We start from the raw sequence: 11,914 nt of genomic DNA, 5'->3' as shown, positions 1-11,914 counted from the left end.
ATCTTGGTAATATGTTGCCTGGCTGGTAACACTGAACTCCCCCCCCCCCCCCCCATATATCGCAAGACCTGCATCAATAGTTTATGGTTTGCTTGCTTACTATACATTTGTTACAGGCAAGTTTGTCAACATTGTATTTTATGCAGTTATCATTTTACAAGGAATAAGATAAAGCAGATAACATTACTCCAAAAGATCTCTTTATTATTCACAAGTTATTCCCAATGTCCATAAAGACAAGTTTGGCAACAGTGGATAAGCTATGGCTGCAAACCAAAATATGTGTTTGCCTAGCGAATTTACTCAAGACACACATTGAACGAAAAAGGAAACCATCACTTAGCTCACAGGATCGCTTGGATCACATACCTCATTCAGTTATTTTAACAGTCAATTTCAGACTATTTTGATTTCATTTTCAGAAATTGTGATAATGCTCTTGTAATATATTCAAGGACAGCAAAACCTTTAAGTCTACAACATGCTATAAACATTTGCACATTCATAATTCCTCACAATTCTTTGTGGGACAAATAATCAAAAGACAGTCAATGAAATACAACACAAACAAATCTGAGAGAAATTCTAGCCACCTGCTCTTTTTCCCCACATTTTGTTCACTGCATCGTGAAGAAGTAGACTAAGAATTGACGATTGGAAATGCTTTCTAGGTGAACAGTGCATGTCAGTGTAAAGAGGGGAGGTGTGTGGGTCTGGAGTTCGTGAGGCAGAGGAGTCTAGAGGTGGCTGTTTAGAGGTTTTACACCAGTCTGCGTCTTTTGCTGTCGCGCACCATCGGGTCCCCGGATGCAGCATTCATTCTGGCCGCCCCCAGAGGAGAAACCTGGTTGAGCATAGGGTCGTCGGAAGCCTGGCCGAACAGAGCCATGAGCAGAGCCACGCCGAAGCCAGTAGCACGCTCCCCCTGCAGAGAGGAAGGAAGAGAATGATAGAACAGGTTACAACAGGTTACACCATGACTCAAATATATTTTTGTTCCCAGCCCCCTTCCATTAGCTCTTACACATTTGTTTTTTCACCGATCTGCAAGCACTAGATAGATAATGTATACAGAGGATGATCATTTTGTTGCCCATTTGTTTGAGCTAGGCTGAAGCAGGTTAGAGCACACTTCTTTTGAAGAGTGTTAGAGTCTGTCAAGATAAGCAGTGGCTGAAATGGATTTAATAGATGTCTATACTTCCAAAATATTTCATTAGAAGGGGTTTCCTGGACACATTACGCCTAATCCTGAACTAAAAAGCATTTTCAGTGGGGATTCCTCCATTAAGTTAGCTTTTTAGTCCATGACTAGGCTTAAATCGGTGTCCAGGAAAACACCCCCACTAAACCCAAATATCCAGTCACTCACAGCATGGACGGGGGAGGCTATGTCCACATGGACCCAGACCCCAGGCCAGTCGAAGCCCAGGTGAGAGCCGATGAAGAGGCCGGCACAGGAGCTCGTAGCATTCTCCCGGTCCTTTCACACACACAGAAAAGGGATACCTTTACATTTCAGTCATTCAGCAGATGCTCTTATCCAGAAAATATATAATAGGGTGAAGGAAAATGAACAACAATCATGATAGGCTGTAGAAGCATCAACTCTTTGTACGGAGCTACTTGATCGTACTCCGATCTAAGATTAGGACCTGGTAGACTGGGCATACAGCAGAGAGAAGAGTAGTAGTGCCACTCACAGCCACAGAGTTCTTCATGTCTGCCACGGCTGAGGTGAACTCACTGAAGTGCAGCTCTGGGCAGTAGACCAGTGGGTGAGCCAGGTCTCCGCTGCTGCGGCCTGCACTCACACATGCCATCTCCCACTGCTCACTGTTGGTCATCACAGCACAATGGTACTTCCCTGTGGAGATCCCCTAGGAAAGAGACAAATTAAACCATTGTTTGAAACATATACTTATGTAGTCATTTGTTATACAGGAACTATGGTAATGAACTAAAGTGAAAGGTGGTAATAAGAAGTTCAATTATGTATGTATTGAGTACAAATTCACCTAACGCTTATGATGGGCAGCAACAAAAACCAGCCTTGTTTTTGTGCATCAGACCTCACTAACATTTCACTAGCGAACTACTTCACTGGGTAGCCAAAATAATACTCTGTGGTGCATGTGACTTTCAGAATGAGCTCATCAGTGCATCATGAGGGTTACCACATGATGTGGCTTTATCAGTCAGCACAAGCTGTGTTTGAGTTAGAACAACTGTTAAGGAAATATTTAGGCCTAATGATTTTTTTTGACACAAAATCCATTTGTGTGAGACAACCTTGATACGTTGTTTTGAGTTCCTCAGAGAATGTGGTGAGTTTTAGCTGTAGCCCACAAAAATTTAAGTTAGGGCAAAGATCAGCAAAATTAAAAAACTTACTGGGTATAATTATCTGTCACAAGCCCTGTTGACCCTTGCACATGTTCATTTCAGCCTATATATGGTGTGTGTTGTTGCCAAAGATGCAGTGCTGTGGCCATAGAAGAGCCTGCCAGTCACACACCTGTGCCCCTGTCAGGGTGGCCATATCCAGGATGATGTCAGCAGAGAGGTCCTTGCTGGCATACACCACACCATCAGACAGCACCAGCCTGCCCTCGGCATCAGTGTTGTTGATCTCCACGGTCCTTCATCAGAAAGGCAGCAAAAAGAGAACAAAAAACACTATTCATACCACAAACTAAGCCAGCAGCGTAATAATGGATCCTTGGTCAAATATCAGCCAATTGTGTCTTTCCCACACAAAGCCCATCAGAAGGAAAAACCCTACTTTCCTCCATCAGGTTGCCATTGTATTAGCCTGTTTCCCATTACTTTGCCTAACTGGTTTAAATTAATCCTACATTTAGGAGGGTACTCACTTTCCAGAGTAGAGTGTGTGGATGTCATCTGGCCGTGTTGCAGCGGGTCCGACTGCATTCTCTGCCAGGCAGAATACGGCATGGAGATTGTCTTTGAAGCCCTAAAAAAAAGACATGCATTTCAAAAAAGGTCTATACACAACTTTTCAAACACTCAATACAATCCCATAGGGTGTCTCCAAACAGGACCGAATGTTGCAAAATAAGAGGTTGATTTGAAAGATTAACCAGGGGTAGTAGGTAGATCTCACCTGTTTGACAGTAGCTTTGAAAGCTCCTAAAATGGCTGCTGCCCCACCACAGTCTCTCTTCATCCCAGGCATGTTGGTCTTGATGTGGGGGAAAAAAGAACATTCATCCTTCACAACATTGTAACTGAATACTTATTTCGCTGGCTACTGTTAAATATCCATTTAATTATACAAAAGACAGAATGATCACATCATGGATCTGTTCCAAATGGTGCCCCATTCCCTTTATAGTACACCACTTTAGACAAGGGCCCATAGGGCTCTGTTCAAAAGTACTGCACTATAGAGAACATGGTGCTATTTGGGATGCAGCTAAACTGACAAGCCTCATGCTTGCCTTTACCTTTCCCTTGATGCTGAGGCCTCCAGTGTCATATACAATTCCCTTGCCCACCCATGCAATAGTCTGGGTGGCGCCATCTGGTTTGTGGCTCAGGACTGCCAGAGCAGGGGGGTTCACCGCTGCCTTGCCCACTCCATAGATGCCTGAGGGCCCAAACAGTCCAGAGTAATTGAGTTGATAACCACAAACTAATATTGAGTTATCAGGGAAAACAACCATGAGTGAATCTACATCCCAAGACAACTCAAACTAAAATACAAGCTTTATTCCAATGTGGGAAAACTAATTTGACATTCCTTTTGGCCTAAATCTTTTGGGTCCCATTTATTAGCTAGTTTACTGAGAAAGTAAATCATCAGAATAGAAACATTGCACATTCAAAGACAGAGAGGAGAACCAACCCCCAAAAAACTCCAAAAGGGAAGTGGAAGAAAGCGTGTGGTCATCATATATGCGAGCTGATACACATGATTAAAAAACATTTTTCTAACTGGCCCACACAGTTTGTGTGATGGGAAGCAAAGCACCAAAAATATTTGAGTCCCAATTAGAGTATGAGAGCAGTGTTGCTTTGGCGTACCAAATTCTTTCCAACAGTTCCTCTAAAATACAATCCTCACTCACAGGATAAACTGAGTCCATATTCGCTCCATTCCTTAAAATCACCATTTAACCAACACCCATCTATTTTTGTGACTACTTGGTTTTGAAGTATTGAAAACAAACCATATGATATTATAAACCATATTTTTATATAAAGTATTTTAATAAACATGAAAAGGCGACTAAAAGCATTCACAATTTCAAATAGGCGAGGTGTCGCATTAAACTGCATATAAACACTTTAAATAGGTCAGGAACCAGATGGGTAGCCTAAATGCATTTAGGCTATATTCAAGGCTATAGCCTACAAATAAATAAATAGTGAAGCATTTGCGAGTGTCGACACACTAGGCTGGCAGGAACATTAAGCACTCAGCATTTAAACATTTTGTTGTATTAAGTCATTGTACTCTATAAATTGTGCATATAGGCTGTGACTTAATTATAATTAAAATCTAATGAATTATTAGTGCCTTTGAATTCACTTTTAGAAACAAGAGATTGGCCAGAGTGTGGCTTCAGGCTCGTGTGATGGTGCCTGCAGAGCAGGCCAGCAGCAGAGAATAACCTCTCTGCGCTTGCAGAGCAACTGGGGATGCTAAACACCCTTCGGCCCACTCTTGCCAGGGAGGCAGTATTGCAGTGTTGTTTTTGTATTTTTCTATAGGTAGGCCTGACATTTTGTATAACCCTATCAAAACAGAAAGCTCATTTAAAGAAGTAACATGTCAGGCCTATTGGGCCAAAATCAATGATAGCCTATTGTATAGACAGAATGAAAATTAAGAGATCAGATTTATTGTTTATAAATACTTTTCTACAATGCCAGTTAGCTACCCACCTCAATCCTTTCTTTTAGCATGTGCACGAAGTAGACCATCATGCTTTCGGGATACGGGTCTTTTCAGATTCCACGATGACTAGTTGTGGACACTACAACACACTCCCTCTCTTGCTCTTGGCCCTCCTCAGCTTTGTAAGTCACCTTGATTCTGCACCGGTGTGTTTACTCAGTTCATTAAAATATTTAGCAAACTCACATAATCTGGTCCAAAACATAGAAGCATAACACATAGCCAAGACCCTCCTGTCCTGATACACTACCTCCAAATCCTTTCTGTTTCAGTTCCTCTCCTCGAATGATAACAGGAGAAATGCCCAGTTCAGTTCCCACTGCCTTAATCTCCTGAAGACAAAAAGGCATACCCAGTCACGAAAAAGTACATTTTGTTTAATTAAGTTGTTTTAAGAAGTCACTGTCGAGTGTGCTATTGCTTTATGGAAGCGTCCCAAATGGCACCCTAAACCCGATAGTGCACTACTTTGAGCAAAGCCCACAGGGATAAAAAGCAGTGCCCTATGTTGGGAATGGGGTGCCATTTGTGATGCAGCCGATAACTACATTACGATATCACTTGCCTCCAAGAAGTGATCAGTATTCATCTCATTGCACGGTGTGTCCACAATCCGTGCTGCCAGTCTCACTCCATCAGCAGCATTGGCAAGACACTGGCAAGAGCCAAAGCATAAATTAAGTTCATTTTTGTCATTTAGCAGATGCTCCTATCCAGAGAGAATTACAACCATGCAAACATGTACTCTGGATTTACATTTATGCACCTCAATCTACACACAATACCCCATAATGACAAAAAAAAAAAAACAGGTTCAGAATTTTTTGCAAATGTATTACAAATAAAACATCACATCTACATTAGTACTCAGACTCTTTACTTAGTACTTTATAATTGCTGCCAAAGTTGCTTCAACAGCCTCAAGTCTTCTTGGGTATGACGCTACAAGCTTAGCACACCTATATTTGAGGAGTTAACCCCATTCTTCTCTGCAGATCCTCTCAAGCCCGGTCAGGTTTGATGGGAGTGTTATTGCACAGCTATTTTCAGGTCTCCCCAGAGATGTTTGATCGGGTTCAAGTCCGGGCTCTGGCTGGGCCACTCAAGGACATTCAGAGACTTATCCCAAAGACACTCTTGAATTGTCTTGGCTGTGTGTTTAGGGTCGTTATCCTGTTGGAAGGTGAACCTTCACCCAGTCTGAGGTCCTGAGTGCTCTGGAGAAGGTTGGCATCAAGGATCTCTGTTTACTTTGCTCCATTCATCTTCCCTCAAACCTGATGAATCTCCCAGTCCCTGCCACTGAAAAACATCCCCACAGCATGATGCTGCCACCACCATACTTTGGATGGTGCCAGGTTTCCTCCAGACGTGATGCTTGGCATTCAGGCCAAAGTGTTCAATCTTGATTATCAGACCAGAGAATCTTGTTTCTCATGGTCAGACTCCTTTAGGTGCATTTTGGAAAACTCCAAGCGGGCTGTCATGTGCCTTTTACTGAGGAGTGGCTTCTGTCTGGCCACTCTACCATAAAGGCCTGATTGGTGGTGTGCTGCAGAGATGGTTGTCCTTCTGGAAAGTTCTCCCATCTCCAGAGGAACTCTGGTGCTCTGTCATAGTGATCATCGGGTTCTCGGTCACCTCCCTGACCAATCCCTTTTCCCTCGATTGCCCAATTTGTCCGCGTGGCCAGCTCTAGGAAGAGTTTGTGGTTCCAAACTTGTTCCATTTAAGAAAGTAGGCCACTGTGCTCTTGGGGGCCTTCAATGCTGCAGACATTTTTTGGTACCCTTCCCCAGATCTGTGCCACAACACAATCCTGTCTTCGAGCTCTACGGACAATTCCTTCGACCCCACGGCTTGTTTTTTTGCTCTGACTTGCACTGTCAACTGTGGGACCTTATATAGACAGGTATGTGCCTTTCCAAATCATGTCCAATCAATTGAATTTACCACAGGTGCACTCCAAGTTGATGATTAACAGAAAGAGGATGCACCTGAGCTCAATTTCAAGTCTCATATCAAAAGGGTCTGCAAACTTAAATACGGTATGTTTTTTATTTTTAAGAAATTTGCAAAAATGTCTAAAAACCTGTTTTTGCTTCGTCAATATGGGGTAACGTGTGTAGACTGATGGAAAAAAACATGTACAGTGGGGCAAAAAAGTATTTAGTCAGCCACCAATTGTGCAAATTCTCCCACTTAAAAAGATGAGGCCTGTAATTTTCATCATAGGTACACTTCAACTATGACAGACAAAATGAGAAACATTTTTCCAGAAAATCACATCGTAGGATTTTTAATGAATTTATTTGCAAATTATGGTGCAAACACAGCTCAATTTGATCTCAAAAAACAATCTTGCGACTGCATGAGTGAAAGACCGCTCGTGCCTGTCAACGCTGGCCTACAATAATTAAACTCCGATGTGCACTACAGAGATTGGGATGAGCAAAACATTGCATCCGGAGGACACCGATTCAATTCTGATCGGAGTAGCGTAATTGTTTGCTAGTTATTTTTTTAAATCTATAACCTGCTTGGCCAAAAAATGTTTTACTTGCCACAGCACTGTAGTGGTTTTAACGGAAATAACCTATAATGTTTTTTCAGCTCAGATTTAATCAAGAGGCATAGCCTATAGGCCAGGTGGTTTTTATATTTTGTTATGTATTCATTCAGGTTCACAGTGCAGACCGAACAGAGGTGCCCATACTAAACGGTTTGGTAGGAATACTTGTGCAGTACATCATAAAAGCACTCCATATAGATCTTGTAGTCAGTTTGATCAGTCATTTACAAAACCAGTGGTTGGCAGCAACAACAGTGGCTGATGTAGGTCCACAATGGCTCTGGCAATGACTAGTATAGAAGTTAGAGGTACCTGCAGTATAGTGGGGTCCAGTGGTCCGTTGTCTTGGCCCACAGTGATGAACTCCACAGTGACTTCTTTCTTCTCGGTCCTGCGGGAGGAGGCAGAACGACGGGAGAATATGGGGAAAGCCCGGGCGATGGCACAGGCTGAGGCAAACACATCAGACCGCTCACACACCACCTGGACAGACAGGAACAAACATACTTTCACTGTCTGATAACAAATTTGTAATAACAGTCAACCTAAAATGATCAATAAATGCAGTGTGTCAATCACAAAAAAAGTAAAAGTAAAAAATAAAAAAAAAAAGTAAAATCAAAAGAATACCGCATAGGCCTACTTTAAATATTCAACCACATGTAGGCCTAACCTATATTTGTTTGAGACTTCGGACAGCTGTAGGGGCCCATCTATGGCTTAACGATCACATTATCACTAAGGATGAATAATAAATGTCTGGTGTCTGACGCGTAATGGCAGATAAGGTCAGCATCACCCTAAACTCCACGGGCATGTTTCCCACCACAGATTAAGCCTAGTCCTGGACTAAAAACTATTCTCAATGGACAACTTCCACTGAAAGTGCATTTAAATCCAGGACTAGGTTTAATGTGTTTGGGAAACCGGCCCCGTATAGCTCAGAATTAGTCTTTAATCCCAGTGCAGTGAACTGACTGACCAGGATGCAGCGGCTTGTCCCTCCAGGCAGACTTCACAATGAATTCAGCTTCATCATCAGTAATAAAGACTTGAGCACACTTTGAAATCTATTCAGAATTTAACATGAAATGGGTCACATATCTTTCCAAAAAACAGGACCATTCTTCATAAGAAACTGTAGTGTTGATTTTGTAGAGGAATCGGCAAAGTCATTTCTGAGTGCAAAAGCTGACTGACCAGGATGCAGCGGCTTGTCCCTCCAGGCAGGCAGGTACGGACCAGACGGGAAAGGAAGTGGGCAGAGGAAGGGCTGTTGTGTCTGCTAACCCGTGAGGGCAGGGCTGCCACAGCTGCATGGCTCAAGTACAGAGGGCAGCTGTCAGTAGGGTTAGGGTTCAGAGCAGTGAGAGCAGCCTGCCAGACCTGGATAAAAAAATAAAGTTTTCATTTTGTTAGCAAATTATTGTCACTGTCAGTGCTATATTATGATGATCACATAAGCGCTGGCATCGATTCTGATGGGCACTGAATACAGTCAGACTTGTGAAAGCATGACATAAGTTGCCTGACAATGTGGTAAATTGTTGAACAATTTACCTGCAAGTTGCACACACTGTGCTGTCAAACAGTGATCAGATATTAGCAAAGCAGAAGACCAAATAGTGATCAAAAGCTGCGTTTACACAGGCAGCCAAATTCTAATCCTTTCCCCCAATTAATGGCAAAAGCTCTGATTGGTCTAAAGACTAATAGTGGAAAAGATCAGAATTGGTCTGACTCCACATGCAGCTGGCTGGACCAAACATAAAGTAGTCACGAGGAGCAATAGTTAGGTTATTCGGGCACATGCAACTTGAAACATAATTTAACTAGCTAATCCAGTAAAACTGACTTTCCTTCAGGCTGGCTTCTTCAAGTAAAATGGGGCAGGGGGGACGTAAATGAGAATGTCTTGAAATTAAGAATAAAAGGCCAATAAAATATTGTCAGGGATCAAGTAACGAGTCAATGTGGTTGGAGAATGGAGATGGCATGTTAAAAGCTAAGCTAGCATGACTTGATTTGTGATAGCTAATTTAGCTAGCAAGCATTTAGCTAACTTTGTTAGCATTGTCAGATTCAAGCCAAGGAACTATGCATGGCCCATTGGAACTATTTCACAGAATACCAAGAGTAAAATTAAGCATGTTTCATATTATAATTACTAGTTAGCTAACTTACTAACTAGATTTTTTTTACTGACACTATCCAGCTTGCAATGTCAGCGCCAGTTGACAAGTGAGTGCTTGCCGGGGAGCTCTAGCACGAGCAGCCCCGACTTTTTATTTCCTCACCTTTTCGCTGACAGCTGGCTGCAATTTCCCCTTGACCTGGGTCCAGTTTGTTTGGGCCAAGTTATTCAGTTGACCGACAATCAGGACAGGGCGATTTTGAGGCTCCGAATCTCCAGCAGAAGCCTTGAACTCGAGCACCACGTTCGCCATCTTTGGACAAACCGATGGATTGATGCCCTTTGCACTTTATCGCACATCCTGCTTTTCAAAGAGCTGTGTCACTGCTGAGGTTGAATGGGAAGTCAGCACTAGCACGGATCTTGAATAGGATTGGATTTTTCTGTTCAGTAGTTGTACATAGTGTGTGAGAAATATATTTTTAAACCAGTAAGTTTTGTTCATTTTCCCCGTAAAATCAAAGTGGAAAAGACTATCCAATCTTACTTATGCATAATGTTTTCTTGGTAAGCAGCTATATCTCAAACTGCGGATACGAACCAATGCAATGCACGTGTATTATTTCTTTAAACCACAATCGTAAAACAAAACTAAAAACATAAGAATAACATAAGCCATAATATACCATTAGGACGAAGGTGTTTCCCCACCCAAAGAAAACATCCAGACATGAGCAATTATGATTTATAATTGAAGTGTGTATAAATCTCTCTTTCTATATATATATATATATATATATATAGTGCCTTGCGAAAGTATTCGGCCCCCTTGAACTTTGCGACCTTTTGCCACATTTCAGGCTTCAAACATAAAGATATAAAACTGTATTTTTTTGTGAAGAATCAACAAGTGGGACACAATCATGAAGTGGAACAACATTTATTAGATATTTCAAACTTTTTTAACAAATCAAAAACTGAAAAATTGGGCGTACAAAATTACTCAGCCCCCTTAAATTAATACTTTGTAGCGCCACCTTTTGCTGCGATTACAGCTGTAAATCGCTTGGGGTATGTCTCTTATCAGTTTTGCACATCGAGAGACTGAATTTTTTCCCCATTCCTCCTTGCTACACAGCGCGAGTTCAGTGAGGTTGGATGGAGAGCATTTGTGAACAGCAGTTTTCAGTTCTTTCCACAGATTCTCGATTGGATTCAGGTCTGGACTTTGACTTGGCCATTCTAACACCTGGATATGTTTATTTTTGAACCATTCCATTGTAGATTTTGCTTTATGTTTTGGATCATTGTCTTGTTGGAAGACAAATCTCCGTCCCAGTCTCAGGTGTTTTGCAGACTCCATCAGGTTTTCTTCCAGAATGGTCCTCTATTTGGCTCCATCCATCTTCCCATCAATTTTAACCATCTTCCCTGTCCCTGCTGAAGAAAAGCAGGCCCAAACCATGATGCTGCCACCACCATGTTTGACAGTGGGGATGGTGTGTTCAGCTGTGTTGCTTTTACGCCAAACATAACGTTTTGCATAGTTGCCAAAAAGTTCAATTTTGGTTTCATCTGACCAGAGCACCTTCTTCCACATGTTTGGTGTGTCTCCCAGGTGGCTTGTGGCAAACTTTAAACAACACTTTTTATGGATATCTTTAAGAAATGGCTTTCTTGCCACTCTTCCATAAAGGCCAGATTTGTGCAATATACGACTGATTGCTGTCCTATGGACAGAGTCTCCCACCTCCGCTGTAGATCTCTGCAGTTCATCCAGAGTGATCATGGGCTTCTTGGCTGCATCTCTGATCAGTCTTCTCCTTGTATGAGCTGAAAGTTTAGAGGGACGGCCAGGTCTTGGTAGATTTGCAGTGGTCTGATACTCCTCCATTTCAATATTATCGCTTGCACAGTGCTCCTTGGGATGTTTAAAGCTTGGGAAATCTTTTTGTATCCAAATCCGGCTTTAAACTTCTTCACAACAGTATCTCGGACCTGCCTGGTGTGTTCCTTGTTCTTCATGATGCTCTCTGCGCTTTTAACGGACCTCTGAGACTATCACAGTGCAGGTGCATTTATACGGAGACTTGATTACACACAGGTGGATTGTATTTATCATCATTAGTCATTTAGGTCAACATTGGATCATTCAGAGATCCTCACTGAACTTCTGCAGAGAGTTTGCTGCACTGAAAGTAAAGGGGCTGAATAATTTTGCACGCCCAATTTTTCAGTTTTCAGTTACTGTTTTCTATCTTTATGTTTGAAGCCTGAAATG

The 11,914-nt window shown here is 42.1% G+C and overlaps 1 protein-coding gene across 2 annotated transcripts; it reads right to left on the bottom strand.

The window, feature by feature from the left end:
- Nucleotides 1–178: 178 nt before the first annotated feature.
- npepl1 (aminopeptidase like 1) lies at nucleotides 179–10,241 on the bottom strand. 2 transcript variants are annotated; one of them, XM_021610137.3, is made up of 12 exons: nucleotides 9,797–10,241; nucleotides 8,700–8,885; nucleotides 7,812–7,982; nucleotides 5,493–5,582; nucleotides 5,178–5,259; nucleotides 3,471–3,613; nucleotides 3,128–3,205; nucleotides 2,877–2,977; nucleotides 2,519–2,642; nucleotides 1,704–1,880; nucleotides 1,373–1,483; nucleotides 179–925 (listed from the first exon to the last, which is right to left on the bottom strand). In XM_021610137.3, the coding sequence occupies exons 1-12, from the start codon at nucleotides 9,944–9,946 to the stop codon at nucleotides 761–763; spliced, it is 1,578 nt and encodes a 525-aa protein (XP_021465812.1). In that variant the 5' UTR covers nucleotides 9,947–10,241; the 3' UTR covers nucleotides 179–760. The 2 variants fall into 2 exon arrangements, with proteins under 2 accessions (XP_021465812.1, XP_090097635.1); XM_090241509.1 differs by having other exon boundaries at nucleotides 8,482–8,885; nucleotides 9,797–9,964.
- Nucleotides 10,242–11,914: the final 1,673 nt, after the last annotated feature.

Source organism: Oncorhynchus mykiss, chromosome 7 (assembly GCF_057628025.1).
Source record: "Oncorhynchus mykiss isolate SJ-2025 chromosome 7, ASM5762802v1, whole genome shotgun sequence".
NCBI lineage: Eukaryota > Metazoa > Chordata > Actinopteri > Salmoniformes > Salmonidae > Oncorhynchus > Oncorhynchus mykiss.
Note: the sequence above shows the minus strand (reverse complement) of the source record. Positions and strands in the feature narration are given on the sequence as shown.